Source organism: Sinocyclocheilus grahami, unplaced genomic scaffold (assembly GCF_001515645.1).
Source record: "Sinocyclocheilus grahami isolate Dianchi unplaced genomic scaffold, SAMN03320097.WGS_v1.1 scaffold47.1, whole genome shotgun sequence".
Classification (NCBI taxonomy): Eukaryota; Metazoa; Chordata; class Actinopteri; order Cypriniformes; family Cyprinidae; genus Sinocyclocheilus; species Sinocyclocheilus grahami.
Genome location: NW_015505226.1, coordinates 3,918,745 through 3,937,829, shown reverse-complemented (window position 1 = coordinate 3,937,829; position 19,085 = coordinate 3,918,745). Strand labels below are relative to the sequence as shown.

General features: G+C 36.9%; 2 protein-coding genes across 2 annotated transcripts; both read right to left on the bottom strand.

The window, feature by feature from the left end:
• Positions 1 to 39: 39 nt before the first annotated feature.
• On the bottom strand, positions 40 to 4,578 carry LOC107582758 (antigen peptide transporter 2-like). Its single transcript, XM_016268742.1, has 12 exons — positions 4,341 to 4,578; positions 3,541 to 4,079; positions 3,271 to 3,385; positions 3,039 to 3,169; positions 2,156 to 2,361; positions 1,795 to 1,992; positions 1,575 to 1,703; positions 1,307 to 1,495; positions 1,055 to 1,228; positions 761 to 920; positions 505 to 641; positions 40 to 379 (listed from the first exon to the last, which is right to left on the bottom strand). Exons 2-12 carry the CDS (start codon positions 4,070 to 4,072, stop codon positions 170 to 172), a joined length of 2,181 nt encoding a protein of 726 aa, XP_016124228.1. The 5' UTR covers positions 4,073 to 4,079; positions 4,341 to 4,578; the 3' UTR covers positions 40 to 169.
• A 3,723-nt stretch (positions 4,579 to 8,301) lies between these two features.
• On the bottom strand, positions 8,302 to 17,574 carry LOC107582757 (monocarboxylate transporter 6-like). Its single transcript, XM_016268741.1, has 5 exons — positions 17,267 to 17,574; positions 15,603 to 16,058; positions 12,223 to 12,366; positions 10,325 to 11,146; positions 8,302 to 8,662 (listed from the first exon to the last, which is right to left on the bottom strand). The coding sequence occupies exons 2-5, from the start codon at positions 15,931 to 15,933 to the stop codon at positions 8,397 to 8,399; spliced, it is 1,563 nt and encodes a 520-aa protein (XP_016124227.1). The 5' UTR covers positions 15,934 to 16,058; positions 17,267 to 17,574; the 3' UTR covers positions 8,302 to 8,396.
• Positions 17,575 to 19,085: the final 1,511 nt, after the last annotated feature.

Below are 19,085 nucleotides of genomic sequence, written 5' to 3'. Positions count from 1 at the left end.
CTTTTTTGTGTGTCCCATTCATCATCACTTATTCCATAATCAATTAAACACTGTCTATATAATCAGGTATGGAGAAAAGTACAGAGGAAAAAAACACAATAGAATGTGGGTAAATGCAGTCTGTGAGTGTGTACTAAAGTTTGTCAAATAAATCCACATATTTGATACTTTAGTCCGCTGGTTGTGTCTCCAGATTGAAAAGCTTTTCTCTGAGCCGATAGTATCTTCCTTCTTTGGCCATGAGCTGCTGGTGTGTTCCCTGCTCCACGACTTCACCTCCCTCCATGAAGATAATGTGGTCTGCTTTCTCTACAGTCTCCAAACGATGAGCTATCACCAGTACTGTCTGATCCGTTATGTTATTGAGTACATCTTGAACCTGGACAACAAGATCATGAATAGATACTGAGAACCTCAGAATTTATCATGTTACAGCAGCTTAAATATAACGTGCAGCTGTTTATTAAGATATTAGGATTTTAGTATTAATTCCAGAGTCCGTACAGCTTGTTGTGTGCTGCAGTCCATGTGGCTGGTGGCCTCATCCAAGATGAGAATCTGTGGGTTCCTTATCAGAGCTCTGGCTATGGCAATGCACTGCTTCTGCCCTGCGGACAGCTGGCCACCACACTCGCCAACATCTACAGAGAAAGCGTCCAGATTTAACCTACTCGTTTATAGAGTTTTTATGTTATTTATGGGAAAGCACAATATTTCGCTACCATATCGATTATCTGACAATCTGCCTAGTTTTATCTACCTGTGTCATATCCTTGTTCCAATTTGCATATGAAGTTGTGTGCATTGGCTTTCTGAGCAGCTTCTTTTACTCTTTCAAGTGGACAGTCCTTTAAACCGTATTCAATATTATATCTCACAGAGCCAGAGAAAAGCACAGGATCCTGGGATACCATTGCCACCTAAGCCAAATGAAAGAGAATGATGTATAAATTTACAAACTACTACTCGTTTCACCAAACCATCCAACAGAATTGTTGAATTGAAATCTCTCCTCAAGTTAAATGGTTATAAATGCTGGTGTATCATTCCTTGCCTTTTTATGCAAGTACTGGTGTTGGTAGTGGTGCAGAGGTTCTTCATCCAGTAACACCTCACCCTCCTGTGGCTCATAGAACCTCTGCAGCAAGCAGACACAAGAGGTCTTCCCACCACCAGAGGGTCCTACCAATGCCGTCAGCTTCCCTGGACTCAATTCCAATGTAACAGACTGCAACAATTTAACAATGAGTTCATGCAAATTCCATTAGTTCTCTGATCTGCTTTTGCACTGTTAACCAAAGCCTACCTTAAGTGCTTTTTCATTAGGGCGGGAGTGGTAGGAAAATGTGACCTTTTCAAAGGTTAGTCTTCCCTCAACCTTCTCTGGGGCCAAATCACCTGCCTCTCTCATCTGTGGCTTCCTGTCAAGCAGCTGGAACACCTTCACTGCTGATCCCACAGTATTCAGCATGTCTCCGTAGATATATACAAGATGCTGAGAATATAATGATGGACAGAGTTTAGTCTCTAAATGAAGAGTCATATTACTGTAAAATTCTACTTGCCAGTCATACCTTCATGTTGGTCACCATGTCCTTCTGATAGAACACAAATGCAAGGAGGCTGCCGCTGCTTAGCTGTCCAGAGGAGATGAGATTTCGGCCTTGGAACAGCATTGCTACCTTCAAGCCTACTGTAATGAACTACAATGCAATGAAAGAAGAATCAATGAAATAGACCACAATTTCTATTTTGGAGACCGGTGCATGCAAATCAGGACTGTATATGATTTACCCTGCGTATTAAGAGATGGATGGCACTGTATATGCCTTTACGCCTCAGAATCTGGAGCTTCCGGTTGAGAGTCTGTTCATATCGCTGCTGCTCCTGATGCTCTGCCTTAAAACTGCGCACAGTCTTCATTGACCCAATGACAGAAGATGCCAACTCTGTAGTCTCTGCATTACAGTCCTGAAGCTCTTTGGCTATTGTCTGATAAGAAAGGTGAGACGCTATGAATTCATTACGGTTGTACCCCCAAATGTTTCTTTTTTTTTTGGGATTTGTTGAAAAAAGTTTTCAGGAGAGGCCAAAGCACAGCTTTATGAAGGTGTGTGAAAGTAATAAGTAAACCAACATGAGAAGGTTTACTAACCTGGGAGATGTTGTTGTATGAATTCTGAATAAAAGCAAGAAGTGGCATTTCGATGCAGGTGAGGAGGGTTAACTGCCAGGATAGACGCAGCATAAAGAACAGCATGCCACATGTCTTCACCAAACTCCGCAGTAACACATTCACATTCATGGCCACAGAGCGTCCCATTTTATCAGTGTCAGAGATCAAACGTGATGTGAGACTACCTGTAAGAGAGAAAATTTTGTTTCTGAGGCATGATTTTAAATAATATATTATCACATATGCACTATTTAGTAACTTTGTCTACTTTCAAAATCATACTCAAATATGCAGCGGAATGCAGTCTCGCAAGACGTGTTTTTAACCTTCTGAGGATCTTCAGTCATTTAGGAAGAAGTTTATGTATGAATTTTTAAAGTGTTTTACTTTTTTGGAATGGTAAAAAACTTAGTGACTCTTGTGGCACTTGCTATTTGAAAACATACAAAAAATTGGTTGATTCTGAGGCAGCTGGGGATAAAGAGTCGATTCCACTCGGATGAATCAAGTCCTCAGAAGAGCCTATTCAATTATACTGCGTGCGGTAAGAACTCGAGAAGCATTTTTTTTGTTGTTGAACAACTTGATTGGATTTTGAGCATTGCACTCAAAAGTGGAGGCAGATGAATGCTAGCTTGCAGGGGTGGGGGTTTAAGCTGAAAAAATTAATGGAGAAGTCGGTCGTTTTCACCGGAAGATCCAGTTTTGACATTTAAAAAAATATTAAACATGACTGAACTGTTCACAATGACATCTAAAACATGCATTTAGAAAATAGATAAAGATAATTTTTATTTCTCTGGAAAATGTTTACTTGAAGACAATTAGCACTAAACTTCAAGTGAAGTGAAGGGACAGGTACCTGGTTTGTTTTCTTCAAAGAAGCTTATCTCCTGCTTCATGAGGTTCTGGAACAGCATGTGTCGTATTCTTTTGTTGAGTCTGCTGAGGCTACACATGAACATTCCGCCGCGCATACCACCGAACATAGAACTTAAAGACACAAATGAACAATTAATTCCAAAAACAAAACCAGTTTGTACAAGGCGGCATTCGTTTTTAAGATATTTGCATGGCAGTGATGTTACACTGACCTTCCAAGTGAGCACAGTGCCATGAGTCCAATAGCCCATGAGAAATTGGTGTGCTGGTACTTTCCACTCAATATGTCAATAACTTTGCCAATGCAGTATGGGATGAATGTCTCAACTATTTAAAAAATAAATAAATAACTTTATTTTGTATTACTCTGGATCTAGTTTCTTCTATGTAGATCAAATATGCACTGACATCAGGTTTTGGATTTAAAATCAAGAACTAATTCAGACAATATTATAGTTTCCTCAACCATGAGAAACACTCACACAGTGCTGCCAGGCTGAGGAAGAGGAATGCAGCCCCTAGATGAAGATAGTCAGGCCTGGAGTATCGAATGACCCTCATTAGGAGTGCTTTGGCCTCTTCATCTTTCTTCTGGTTTCTGGTACCCTTAGATGATCCACCATGTGGGAAGGCCATCTCCCACACCATATATATGAGGGTAGATGTAGCTAAGCTCAGGATCACCATGCCAGGATCAGGAACAGGAGTGAAGCCTCTCACGGTACCGTGCAACATTGTCTGCATACTGTCAAACACTGGAGGTAGGAAGCTCAGTAGGGCTACCCAGCGCTTCAGGAGAGGCTGAATGCTGCTGTCAGCAAAAATCGTGCTCAATGAATAAAGCACAACACAGGTGATGGCCCTGAGAGCCCACAGGCACCATAGATCCAGACTGCCCTCTCCATCCAGCCACAGCAGTGCCGTCCACACACAAGCCCAGATGACAAGATCACAGCACAACAGGCAGAAATGCACTGCTGAGGTTCTAAAGATGGGGTGAGCCTCTGAGGTCATCTTAAAACTGAAAAGATAAAGATGATGAATCAAATAAACCAGCCTAGAATGGTTTCAAAGCCTGCTCACACTAGTCTGTTGGCTGGTTTTAGCTGATGGGAAAGCTGGTCTCTTAGTGTGACCAACTGAAAAACCGTTTAAAGCTACAAGCTAAGACTAGCTTAGGCTGGTTTACAATGTTTTCAGAGGCATCAATCTTCTCTAGTGCATTTAAATATAGGATAAGCGCTAAACAATATAAAGAGATACACAATATAAGTCTTCTTACCATTAGCTTCTCTCGTTGCATTTTGTCGCAAGTTCACGTTTGGTTTCACTTTCACACTTGTGGGCGGTGTCAAAACTGGTTTTCAGCTCCATTACGCATACGAATAATGAGAATCGATTTAGAAAACACATTTAATAACCGCATCGTTTGCTTAAAACGAGGTAGTGTGCATAAAAAACGTTTTTATCTCAAATTGCTACTGTATGTTGTGCGTATGACGGATCATGACGTTGTACGCTACGTCGGCTGGTCGACTCACCAGCAGAGAGCGCTGTTTGGCGCATGTTCTTCAGGTGGCCAGCAGAGAGCGCTGTTTGGCGCATGTTCTTCCGGTGGCCAGCAGAGAGCGCTGTTTGGCGCATGTTCTTCCGGTGGCCAGCAGAGAGCGCTGTTTGGCGCATGTTCTTCAGGTGGCCAGCAGAGAGCGCTGTTTGGCGCATGTTCTTCAGGTGGCCAGCAGAGAGCGCTGTTTGGCGCATGCTCTTCTGGTGGCCAGCAGAGAGCGCTGTTTGGCGCATGTTCTTCAGGTGCTGTTTGGCGCATGTGCTTCAGGTGGCCAGCAGAGAGCGCTGTTTGGCGCATGTTCTTCAGGTGGCCAGCAGAGAGCGCTGTTTAGCGAATATAAATATAAACATAAATATGCAGCCCTTTGTTTCACTCGTGACTCGTGAGCAAATGTGTAAACAAGGATTTTAACAATAAAAAAGCTGACTCCAACATTTACTATCATTATAGGCATTTTCTAAACACATATATAGCAATATAGTACGTCTATTTATTCTCTTTTTATGAGAAAACTTTTCAAGGCATAGCTATATATAGCTTGCAATAACAGAATGCAATTTATTAACACTTAAATACATTTAAAACATTCTATATTTTTTTAACGAATTTGTGGAATGACCAAAAATGTTGGACTTTTCTGCAAACATAAACCAGAAAGATGAAGATGTGTTTAGACAGCTAAGATAAGCCAAACCATGATTGCTTATTGTTAATAATTGCTTATTGAAAACAAAACAAAATAATAATAAAACAGAACTGCTTACATCTTTATTTTTAAATTTAAATTGAGTACAGAAACAAATTTTTATTGTAGTAAATACTTTGTATTATACATTGTTATATAAATGATACTCTCTCGGGGGTAATCATAGCCCTTTATGCTTATATAAGCTGGTCATTTGCTTTGGCAAAGTAACAACACAATAGAGCAACTACGGCAACCAGCAGTTTACAGGAGGAGTTTACATACACTGTAAAAAATGACAGTGAATTTAACGGTAAAAGACTGTAAAAATGCTACAGTAAAAACCTGTTAAATGGTTAACGGTAAATTCCCCTACTTTATACAGTGAAAAACTGTATTGGACATTACATGTATTGGACACTAATTTTATGGTAGTATACCGTTTTTGGAAGTGAAAAAGGCTGTATAATTTACAGTGAATAACTGTAAATTGACATTCCCACAATTCCCTGCGTTACATTTCAAATTTGATGTTTTTTTGTTGAAATAACTGTTTCTTCTTAGTTTTTTCTTATCGGTTTTGCATATTAGGGTTGTGTGTTACACCTAATGTTGTTAAATGAATGTTTATTGCTTTATTTCAGTTTCATGTGTGTTACCATGATGGTGTTTAGTGTTTGTGTGAATGAAACTGTGCACCTTCTATATATGTTATTATTGAAAAGCTGCTTGTGATGGGCTTTGGTTCATCATGGGACTTTCTCATCACCTCCTGCATTTGGTGGTTATCAGTGTATTACAAAGGCACAAAACAGATTTCAGTACTTCAATAAGGTTGGTATATTAACATTATATCAGTTAATGAAATTTCGGTATTTAACTGTAAATTTAAGTTAAAACCGTAAAACCTAAAACGTTGCTACTGTATTTTTTACAGTAAAATTCCGGCAACCACAGCTGCCGTTTTTTTACCGTAAATTTGACATTTTTTTACAGTGTATAAATCAGCACAAAGTGAAATGTGACGCTTGTTCTGTTCAGCAGTGAATAATAATTCATGACACTGATGGGCCCTCTGCACCCTCAGTTCAAATACAATCTTATTCAGTACTAATCCTAATAAACAAACAAACCAACCAACCCAAGGGCACATATTTAAGATTAGTCATACTCAAGCACTCACTGAGAACCAGAAAACACAAAGTCTGAATATTAAATATATCTTGGTTAAAGAATGTCTGTACTTGGACTGAGAAAACATTAAGAGCCTATGTGCAATAATAGCAAAACAATGTTGTACTGATTTATTATACAGTACCTTTCCAACCCTTTGGGAACTGAATGTGTAGAGACATCAGACCAACAATCTTCCTTAAGGCTTTCAGTGCATAGTCTTATGACACAAAAAGTGTATAAAACAACACAGTGTGATGTATACTACTGTTCAAATGTTTAGGGTCAGTAAGATATTTCAAGAAATTAATCATTTTATTCAGCAAGGATGCATTAAATTAAAAGTGTCGATAAAGACATTTATAAAGTAACGAAACACTGAAAATGTTTATTTCAAATAAATGCTGTTCTTTTGAACTTTCTATTTATCAAAATTAAAATAAAAAGGTATTATGGTTTTCATAAGAATATTAAGCAGCATTACTGTTTTCAACATTTATAATAATAAATGTTTCCTGAGCACCAGATTATTTCTGAAGTATCATGTGACACTGAAGACCGGAGTAATGGCTGATAAAAATTCAGCTTTACCATCACAGGAATAATTTACATTTAAAAATATATGGCATTAGAAAACAGTTATTTAAAATTGTAATAATGTTTCACAATATTACTGTTTTTACTGTATTTTCAATCCTATAAAAGCAGATTTGGTGAGCATAGGAGACTTCTTTCAAAAATCTTATCAACCTCAAACAGTAGTGTAACTGGCAAAAAATTAGGAAACTGAATATTACAAGCATGAGATGTATCAAATCTGTCACAATGCTCAATATTTTCTGACTTGAAATAGCTTAATTACCTGGGCAAACAACTTCAGCATACGGTCATTTAGATCAGTAAATGAAGAAGGGTTTATAATATTTACTTGAATTCAAAGGACTGCATTAACGGATGTCACTGTAGCTCCATGGCACTGATATACTCTACAAGGCGAACCGGTGATATGAGACCAGGATGTTTGCAAAAGCCAGTGTCAGATAACAACGTACAAAACAACCAGGGTTTGATGTTGAAATAACATAGTTATAAATAGCACATTCTATGATACTAATAAATGTGACCCTGGACCACAAAACCAGTCTTAAGTCGCTTGGGTATATTTGTAGCAATAGCCAAAAATATATTGTATGTGTCAAAATTATAGATTTTTCTTTTATGCCAAAAGTCATTAGGATATTAAGTAAAGATCATGTTCCATGAAGATATTTTGTAAATTTCCTACTGTAAATATATTAAAACTTAATTTTTGATTAGTAATATGCATTGCTAAGAACTTCATTTGGACAAATTTAAAGGCGATTTTCTCAATATTTAGATTACAGATTTTCAAATAGTTGTATCTCGGCCAAATATTGTCCTATCCTAACAAACCATACATCAATGGAAAGCTTAATGATGATGATGTATAAATCTTATGACTGGTTTTGTGGTCCAGGGTCACAAATGGCAAAGAAACATATGTTTGTACTTGATACGGATCACGATTACAAAGACATAAATAACTCAGATCCAGGTCATACATTTGTGATTTTTTCTGACTCTGATGATGGCTTATTTGTCTTGTCCCCATCTGTAGGCACACTGCTGTACTGGCAGTCCATGGGCAAATTGACTGCAGGCTTAGCTGGAGACCCAGACCCTGGTGAACTGTTCTTCTGGGCTGCATCACGGGAGTCCAGCCAGTAAAAGGAAACCATAAGGAACAGAGCTGATAAGGCCACTGAGATGCTGCAGGCCAGGAACACATATTATGACTGGTTTTGTGGTCCAGGGTCACAAATGGCAAAGAAACATATGTTTGTACTTGATACGGATCACGATTACAAAGACATAAATAACTCAGATCCAGGTCATACATTTGTGATTTTTTCTGACTCTGATGATGGCTTATTTGTCTTGTCCCCATCTGTAGGCACACTGCTGTACTGGCAGTCCATGGGCAAATTGACTGCAGGCTTAGCTGGAGACCCAGACCCTGGTGAACTGTTCTTCTGGGCTGCATCACGGGAGTCCAGCCAGTAAAAGGAAACCATAAGGAACAGAGCTGATAAGGCCACTGAGATGCTGCAGGCCAGGAACACATATGTGTACTGGTCAGTACGGTCCACAAGGATTCCTGGAACACAGGTGCAGGGGTATTAGCATTTTATTTTGTATCTATAAAACCAAATAAAAATACTAGATCTAAATACGTTCAAATTTAATACAGATCTGCTCGATCATCATTATTTTAAAAATAACCACCCAAACATGAGTCATGCATGAATGTAAAGGGGCGTTCTAGAATAGAGGTGAACACCAAAAGCATGTACTTAGTAGCACTCCAAGGTGCTAGACAGCACTTGGCTCAACTAATGACATTTCTGTGTAAGAAAGATCAAAGACCAGATTGAGAACACAGCCTTCGCTCCGACCAACACATAAATCCAGATTAGTGCTGTTACAATGGAGCAGACATTCCATTCTTTTTGCTGAAACACAGGCACAAACCTCTTCACTGATAGCTACACAATCACACATATTTCATTCTATATCATAGTGATTCTTCTTTAAAAGACAAGAATGTTTGGGAATGTCTTTGAATTAATTTTAAAATGATTTTTATGAGACTTTTGGCAGGACAGGACAGGCGACAGGAAAGAACATTCATTTCCTGATCTGAGACAGATTTAAACTTGGGATAAGAGCAGCGGGATTTTTAGGAAATGCACTGTGCACTTTCAATTTCACAAAACTTTTTTTTTACATCAAGATTTTAGGGTAAATTTGATATTAATTTATAATGGAAACTGTATTTTGTAGGTCCCGTAACTGGTCACTATTTGTTTGCAAAATGTTCACCATTTTAATTACATGTTTGCTTGCTCTAGTTTATCTAACTCAACCAACTGTAGATGAGGGTCAACAAAAAAAATACAAATTAATAATTTTTAAAAAATATATTAAACCAAGATTTTTTTTTTAGATTGTAATAATATTTTACAATACTACAGTTTAGCTTTTGTGAGCATAAGAGACTTCTTTCAAAATTATTTTAAAAATCTTCCAAACTTTTGACCAGTAGTGTAGCACCTTTTAGCAGTAAAGCATAAAGTGCCTCACAAAGCATAAAATCAAAACACATTAAATATATAATGAAACACATTCACACATTAGTAATATAAATAGTAAGTCTTTCAAGAAATATTAGGTTATAAAGCTGCATTCAAAATAGTTACAAATGCTGTTTAAAATAGTTTACGATTGGGTATATCATGCCGCACTTGAGGACATGTCGACTTTCCAAAAATATTTCATGTCAACCAACCTTTTATTACAAAATTTACTGTTTAAATGAGGGGTGATAGATGAGGCGGATATTTACAGTACCTACAATCCATGTAGGAAATAAAACTAGCAAATGTTTGCACTTTAGCATCACTTTATTGCCTGTGAAGGTTGTGAATGACTCTCTACTGCAGGCAATGGCCATTTACATCTACATATCCATAACAGTATAAAAAAAGAGTATTATTAGTATATACTAATGATGAAAGGCTAGAAACGCCCCTGCTGTCTATAGAAACTTTACTTGTTGTCTCAAGTCTATGGCAGGTGCAAATGTTGAAATACCAGCATGACCACATTTAAAACATTCTCTGTCTGTTTTGGTATCTGGAGTTTAGAGGCCAATAGATCATGTTTGGGCTGTGTTCTGTGAGTCATAAACATTCAGGCAGTGACATGGTGCTGTCGACGTACAAAATACATAATTCAAAACACAAAGTTTTCAAGTTACCTGCGAGAGGAGGTCCTATCAGGAGCGTAACGCTTTCCATGATAGACAACAGGCCGAGCGCAGATGGGAATCGACTCATCTCCACCGTGTCCATCAGGACGGTGAACATCAGTGAGCCTACCACGCTCATGGACAGTCCGTATGCCAGCACATACATTAACAGCACTGGGAAACTTGCAGAAATGCAGCAAATACTATTACTGAGTCCATTTATTAGGAGTGCGGCTGAGAAAACATAGATATGCCGACCTTTAAACCAGGGCAGACTGAAGAGCACTCCAGCGGGAGGCCGCACAATGATGTTGACAAAGCCCAGGATGGAGAGCAGCAGGGCAGCTCGGCTTGGATCCATTTTGTGAGCTGATGCGTACGGGACCAGGTAAATAAGCGGCACTACAAACCCCAGCATCATCCAAGTGATGCCCAGTGAAAACACCCGAAATCGCAGGTTACTACAGAAGAGGTCAAAGGCCATGTGTTTTCTGAGGAACGATGCTAAACTCTGAAAGATCCCCAGCATGCATTCCTTTTTGCTTGGGGTTCTGGGACCGTTGCTCATCACCTCTGTCTTTCTGGGCTTGCGAGGCCTGACCGGTCTCATGACGGCTCCGCAAACACAGCAGTTGAGCAGCACAGCACCGAGTACCAGAAAGCTCCCTCTCCAGCCCAGCGTACTCTGCAGATAGTCACCTAAAAAGGGCAATGTAGACAGACCCAGAGCAGTACCAGTGGAGGACATAGCATTGGCAAAAGGACGACGGCGCACAAAGTAGTGGCCAAGTATTGTGACAGCGGGCTGGAAGCTGAAACAGAAACCCAGACCTGTGAAGCAAACAGAGGGTTATGCATTATATAGAACTGACTGATGGATGAAGTTCATTGTACTTTGGTAACTAACAGTGAACAGCTATTATTTACTTACATGCCAACTATCAAAGCTGTAACTGTAAATACATCTAAGCTGTAACTGTATTTATAAATAATAACATTTATTGTTGTTGTTGTTATTATATGATTTAATAATTAATAACCAATCAATTGAAAATGAATGCATTTATTATTACTAGTTGTATATTATTAATTATATTAATAATAAATACATAAAATCTGTTAATATAATACTAATTATTATTGTTGTTGTTGTTGTTATTAAATGGTTTAAATAATTAATAATCAATCTATTAATAATAAATGCATTTATTATTATTATATCATTGAATAATTAATCCTCAATTAATTAATTAATAAATACATCAATCTGATTATTGTAAGAAAACTTAAAATATTGTGAATAGTAAATATTAAGGTATATAACAATCAATAATTATCCTTATTATAATTATATTTAATAATCAATAATATAATAAATGCTCATGTATTATTTACTTGTATGCTGACTTTCTGAGCTATATAACACATTTATTTATTGTTTAAATAAGTTATACTAATTTAGTATTTTATAATTGTTATTATATAATATTAATATATCAATTAATATTAATATAGTTATATTATAATATAATTTTACTGGTCATATAAATCTGCTTGTTGCTACAGTACGTACATTTTTAACATCTGAAACTTTTTGTGGGTGGTCTAATTAACTTTTTGTTTATAGAACACTCAAAGTAATGCTGTTGTGCTAAATGCTAAATAACAGCCATGCTGATAATAAGCACAACAGGATCCTTGTGTGATATTGCTCAAGAAATCAACCTCTTCATATCTGTATTCCTATTCTTATTCATGTCAAGTCAGCTGGTAAAGTGCTTAGTGATAACTCTTTACATAATCACGATGACGAATGGAATCACAATGTTTATGTAATCACTGCTGTTGCTCTTTTATCTACAGATCAAACAAGATATCATTATCACTTCCTCTGGTGACTTACTGACCTGTGATGACCCCAGTGGTGATGTATAAGTCAACGATGGTATGTGAGAAAGAGCTGACCACCATCCCAAAACCACTCAGCACTCCCCCAAACATCACTGTCGCCCGGCAACCAAAGCGTTCCACCAGAACACTACACAGAGGACCTGCAAGAAAAACACATACGGTAAAAAAAAAAAACTTTAATCTGAGATGGTTTACTCCTAAAATCCCAGCATGACACGCCATATTCCTACAGCTCATTTTCAACAACCAGCTACTCAAAACACCACACTAGAACAATGAACTGCCTTGTTCAAATATGTTAAGCGAAATGTCAACACACAACTCTCACAAGTAATTGATGTATGGCTATTTAAGAGGTATAATGAAGTGTGTGTAATAAATGTTGGATCAAGCTGTTCCTCTTTTATGACTGCTACAATGACTGCCAGTAAAAAGCCAAAATCACCGTGAACATGTAAATCAAACACTGACTTTTAATTACCATCTCTGCTGGACTTATGTAATGTAGTTGTTATCAGTTTAAATCAGATGTCAAATAATGACCACAATTTCCTTCTTACAGTGGGGATGAATTGCGCACTTATGCATTCAGTGCAATTACCTGTTTAACATCTGATTAAACAAAATTGTGCATAGAGCTCCTTTGATTTACCGTATATGTAAAAAAACAAAACAAAAAAAACTTTATTAATTAAGGAGGGTAAACATATTGAATATTAATAAGTGTTATTTAATAAAACTGCTGCAAAAATAACACAAGTCTCTGGATTGTGAAGTATTTTTGCAGGTTAAATGTCAATTAAGGTTGACTCAAGTTTAATATGCAGACACAAGTACAGTATAAGTAAGCCATTCATATGTTGAATTCCCCAAAAGTGTTAACACTGCTTTGAAATATTGCTCTGTATTTTTGACCAGCTTGACTCAACATTGGCTCAGGGGTTCAGAATTGAACCTCTTAAATGTAAAACATTTACTTGGAAGTACCTGAGATTTTAAGTTAATATTTCAATCATTTCTAGGTGGTCAGTTTAACGTGTTAACTTAATTAATTAGTTATGAAAAAATAACGCGATTAAAATATTTTAATGCAGTTAACGCACTGGCCCCGCCCCCAGACCTGTACATCAGTAAGTTGACTGTTGACAAACATGATGTAGGGCAAAAATTAGTTTTTGTCTCATATTTACATCACGAAAAGCGATATCACTTAGCGACAGCATTTAATTTATCACATGAATGCTGTTTTTGCACGAATAGCATTTTATATTATTTACAGTTCAGTAAATAAGAAGTTAATTTTTTTCTGTCATTGCACAGGATCTGGACCCTCTGAAGGTGGTTGCTGAGAACAGAATGATGCACAAATTGCTAGTCATTATGGATAACACCACTCACCCTCTAAATTACATGCTTGTTGCATTAAGGAGTAATTTTAGTTGGAGACTGATCTTGCCTCGGTGCAATAGTGAACGGTATAGAAGGTCTTTTGTACCTATTGCAGTTAGACTGTATAACACATCTCTCGGATGCAGAGGCACCTTTGAACTTCTAGTGAGCTAGATAGTTAAATTTATTTTATATCTTTACCTGTATATCTTATTTTATCCTAAAATCTGAAGGGAAATGATCTGTTTTACCTGTATTTATTATTTATTTTTATCTATTGTATTTATTTTGTGTTGTATGGTTTATGTTTTGGCTGCTCATGCAAACCAATTTCCCTGCGGGGATTAATAAAGTTTATCCTATCCTATCCTAATATTGTGTGTTTTTGCTCAATTTTGCCAACGAAAATATTACCTATAAAGACATCGCCAAACTGTTGTGCGTCTGTGAGCAACATAGTGGTGTTTAGTTTCTGAATCCTTGTATTGAATGAATCGTGTGAACCAATGATTCAAAAGCCCATTCAAAGAGAGAGAGCCGTTTACTTCATTCCTGAATGAATCAGCCGTTTGCACGAATCGAATGAATGAATGACTCAAAGACATTTAATGCCACCTGCTGGCAGTTTTAATTTCTTACAGTATTATTTCATTTATTTAAAAAAAATAATTATAAATAAACATTAAAGGGATTGTTCACCAAAAAATAAAAAAATGTTGTCATAATTTACTCACCCTCATGTCGTTTCAAGCCTGAATGACTTACTTTCTTTTGCACAATATAAAAGAAGGTATTTTGAAGACTGTTGGTAACAAAGCTGTTTTGGTTACCAGTGACTTTCATTGCATGACCAAAAAATAAAAAAAATAGATGTTTCTCAAATTATCTTCTTTTATGTTCCATATTATGTTGTAGCCTAAACGTTTATGTGTAATAAATTTTGTTGAATCATATCAAATATTTATTTCTAAAGTTAATATTTGTAATGTCTACTTGATACTTTCTCATTTAACACAATAATAGCTTTAAATAATCTTTTGTGGGTATTTTCACAGCCAAATTTAATTTGCGATAAATTAGATTAATTAATCGGCGCACCATGTAATTAATTAGATTACAAATTTTGATTGACTGACAGCTCTAATAATTTCACAACATATTCACATGTTTACAGTTCTCTGATGCTGGTTAATGGCCACATGACATGCAAGTAAACAAATAAAATATCTAATGTTTTTATTTTAAAATAATTTAGAAATATAGTGCTGCACGACTTGGCCAGAAAATCATATATGATTATTTTATCATATATTGCTACTGTCTGAAAATGTCTCATATTGCTACTGCTGGGACATCCAGAGACAAAGAACAAAGACTCTGCTGCTAAAGGAAATAGTCACATTTAAGGGTGTTCATAATTAGTTCACACTTTACAACAACCACCTAACACCACAAATTACAATACAAATATTTATGTCTGGAATTATGCACTTTCAAATGTTCAAACCCTCAAGCTTTTAAGATGTTAGCAGATACATGAGTTTTTATTTTGGCGAAATACTGGTGAAATGCTGTAACGTTCTGTTCACAAAAACATTGGAAATTATGCAAATATTCCTGTTGTAAATAATGTGAACTTAGCACATGTTGTGTTCCCAAATGGACATTAAACTCACAGCTCAGAAATGGCGTTAGTGAGAAGCAGCATAGCCTTTGATTTGACAATCGCAATTTGATACAATATATCAGTATTTTGTTTTATTTCGATTAACTGTGTAGCTCCATTTGTTTATTTTAATATAACATTCAATATAATTAATTATTAGCTCCCAAACCCTTGTTTGGGAAACCCTGGGCTCAGGTAATGCCACAAGTTTGGAGGTGGGACTTCTTGTTTGTCCGACCAATGGAAGATTCATTATTTTTGCAATTTCATCTGGTTGTGCTAGTGGAGAAGAAAGAACAGACTTCTCTATAACATCCTTACCTCCGGCATGCAGAACTGCCGTCATTATTGATGGCACCCAAGATGTCTCACTGTTACTGGCTTGAAATTCTTCCTGAAGATCTAAGTAGAAGATGCCAATGCAGGAGGGGAAGGCCAGAGTCAGAGCTAAGACAAGGATAGTAGCCACTAGGATCACCCATCCCCAGCCTCCATCTGGAGCATCATAGCCAACTGGATGAGCTTGATCAGAAGGGGGTCCTGTTCCTTGTTTTTCTCCCTCCTCAGATTCAGGCTCACATAGCTCCCCCGACTGCTCCTCCATGCTGGAAGATTGCTGAGGTGCCATATTTTCCGATCTGATGGTAACCATGTCACTACCACCTGGGTTTTTTCACTTGATCCGGGGAGCTTTGGGCTCTCAGCGGCAGAAGAAGAGCAGGGCAACACATTCTTGCATATTCTATATCATCCAAATAAAGTGTGCTTGCTATAACCCTATACAAAAAAAGGGAGGAAAAGCTAATCTTATTGAACAATGAGCAATATAAAGCATTTTTCAGGAACACAAACAAATACTTAAAAAAAGAAAGATTTTTTTAAATACAGACAATCCATTGCAAAATATTGGGTGGAGCTACAAAAAGTTATTGTATGAACTTGTCAAACTATTTCTTTGTTTACCTTTCAAGTTCAGGTAGACCTGAGAGGTATTTACTCACATCCATCTTAAAGATTTTTCACGGTTTGTTTGGTCTTAGCTGTAATACTGAATACTAACCAAGTTCATATTTATCTAACCTGCTACAACACATTTCGATATGGAAACAGATAGTGGTTTTCATTCGTAATCAAATCTGTGTTTTTAAAAAGTGTCTAAGAATCTTTTAAGTGAATATCTCTGAAATATCTCGGTCTCTGAAATAATCTTACTTTGAAACAAGAAACTGAATGTAGCAGGCAAATGCAAAAATTTCATTGAATGGTTTAACTGAACGGCCACGCCCCTTCAAAGAACGAGTATGTAGAAGTTACTAAAAGCAAATTACACAAAAAAAATAAAACCAATAACAGCAACTTATATTTTGTTGAAACTCTAAAACGAAACGGTCTATATAACGCTTATGATGTTTAAGCACTCTTTAATATTATAAGGACGATAAGACATAAGTTAGTCGTGAAAGATTTAATGTTTTTAGAGAATCGGTTGAGTGAATGATTCAATGACTCACTCAACAAAGAAAAAAAGACATTCCTGTGTCGCCACCTACTGGCGTAAAGATGTAACCTACGAAGTAAATCTCCGCTACTATTTTTGTTCACATGCTTTTTATCCTTTTGAATGGTATTTTATTTATTTTGCTTCTACGGCTGTTTCAGGGTGTCCTGAACATGTTTACATCACAAAGACATTTCTGCTTTTCAGGAAGAAGCGACTTTAAACGAACAATAAAGAAACTATACGGAAAGCAGACGCGTGCGACTTTTTTTTCAACAAGTGCTATGTAAATAACTACTTAAAACACTTGAGACATGTTTGTCTTTATTGAAGGTAGGCTACCTGAAACCAGCCACATCGCCGGGGTCTCACAAGCCAATGTAAACAATTCATCCTGTTCTTAAAGCCGAACACGTATTGCCAGACTCAAACAGGACACGATGCAAAGCTTGGGGGAAAAAACTCATGTAATAAACAACAAACGCACCTTTTCAGCGCATTTTCAGGTAACGTTATCCACGCCAGCACCGTCTGCCTGTGCTGCGGAGACTGTCAGATCAGATCAGCGGTAGGAGGAGACACTCCGGCTGTGAGCAGTTTCAGGATCCAGTCGATTAAGCAAACGCTAATGTAACAGCATGTTCTCTCACATATCGTACTATAACCATATAAACCAACTAGAGAGCTAGATGGAAGTAGTAGGCCTAACGGCTCCTTTAACAGCAGTCTACACGTAGAGAAATTTGAGCACCAGGGCGCTGGCATGGCATTTCCTCTTGCCTTTCACCCAGAGTAGCTCAGTCGCATCCGACTAACGTTACGTTAGAGCCGAGCTGAAGGGCGGGTTTCTGAATGCTCATGCTGGCGTAGTTAAGCACGTATAACCCATAGGAAGAATTAGGTTTATTAAAACTAAACCTCCTCCCAGCAATACTACAATAGTAAAGTACATTCTACTGGTCCTGTGACGCAGACTCCGATGCCTAACAAACATCTTATTCTTACCCAAAACACAAATACTAACCATTTGTGAAACACACACGGTGACTGTCTCCAGTGTCAATTTAGACCACTTTAATTTAAGAGTAGCTTTACAGTCGATATATAGATATTTCACCCCAAAAAATTAAAAGTCTGACCAAACCTGTGAAACTAAATTTCTTCAGTGGGATACCAAAGGAGAGGTTGAACAGTACGTCTCAGACAGTCACCATTCACTTACTGTATGAAGGGGAAAAAACATTGAATGAAAGAGAATGGTGACTGAGACTGCTTCTCCTTTTGTGTTCCATGGAAGAAAGTAAGTCATATTTGGTTGACTTTATATTTATGGGTGAAATATGCTTTCAGTTCAAATGGTATTATTTACAAGGTTCCCACACTTTGGGAACTGTAAAATTATCGTTTCCTGGCAAGGCAAATAACCAAACATTACAATAGTTAATAATTAAATTACATTTTTATAAGGCTCCAAAATATTTAGCAGTCTAGAAATTACTGTTGTGAGCACAATCTCGTTTTTTTTTATGTCAAAATGCTTTTTAATGGTTTTACATTTTTTAAACAGAATACATATAAACAAAGTTCTAATGTAAAACATTGTAAACAAAATAAGCACGCCACCAATCTGAAACACAAACACATATTATGATAAAAATCATACATTATCACTTTGCAATCTGTATATTGCAAGAAACTGCATCAGAAGACAAACTTTAAAAATGAAAAAAATTTTTTTTTTTTGAAAAATACAGTCTGATCAAGACTATTCATTTCCAGAACACTTAGTTCCACGATCTCCATAGCCTAGTGACATATTTGACACTTTACATCAATACTGTTGACAATGCAATACACCCAATACATCTGATGAAAGAGCAGGTTTTTAGCACATTAAAATGTGTGTGTACTGTATATTAAAGCATGCAGGTGTTGTAGGCTATTATGGCAAGAAAAAAAACAACATGTTAAACATGGACCTTGTTTTAAACTTTTATCTGAAGAAGTTATGACAGAGGTCTGCACTTTTGGCCAGTTCGAAAACATTGGTTGAAAGCTATATCTTTTATCAGATACATGGGGTGTTGCATAAACATATTTAGCCTCAGCAAACAAGTTTTTCCAGTAGTACTGTTTGATTTGATCCATTTCTGTACAGAACAGTTAAAATAGGGCCATATATTTTTTTAATTTCCACTTCTCAAATATTATTAATACCATCTGTCATCTGTCCATGCACCAATTCACCTTCACAATATGACAACATCCCAGCATTATATACTCAACACATTGCATGCTTCCAAGTT

Bases quoted from the DNA above. Each gene is read 5' to 3' on its own strand.
- LOC107582758 (XM_016268742.1), bottom strand. From the start codon at position 4,072: ATGACCTCAGAGGCTCACCCCATCTTTAGAACCTCAGCAGTGCATTTC. The intron at 642-760 runs GTAGATAAAACT...CTTTCTCTGTAG, and splicing joins GGAACAAGGATATGACACAG to ATGTTGGCGAGTGTGGTGGC. The intron at 380-504 runs GTACGGACTCTG...CTTGTTGTCCAG, and splicing joins ACTGCAGCACACAACAAGCT to GTTCAAGATGTACTCAATAA.
- LOC107582757 (XM_016268741.1), bottom strand. From the start codon at position 15,933: ATGGTTACCATCAGATCGGAAAATATGGCACCTCAGCAATCTTCCAGC. The intron at 11,147-12,222 runs GTCAGTAAGTCA...TTTGCTTCACAG, and splicing joins CACCACTGGGGTCATCACAG to GTCTGGGTTTCTGTTTCAGC. The intron at 8,663-10,324 runs GTAACTTGAAAA...CCTGTGTTCCAG, and splicing joins GATAGGACCTCCTCTCGCAG to GAATCCTTGTGGACCGTACT.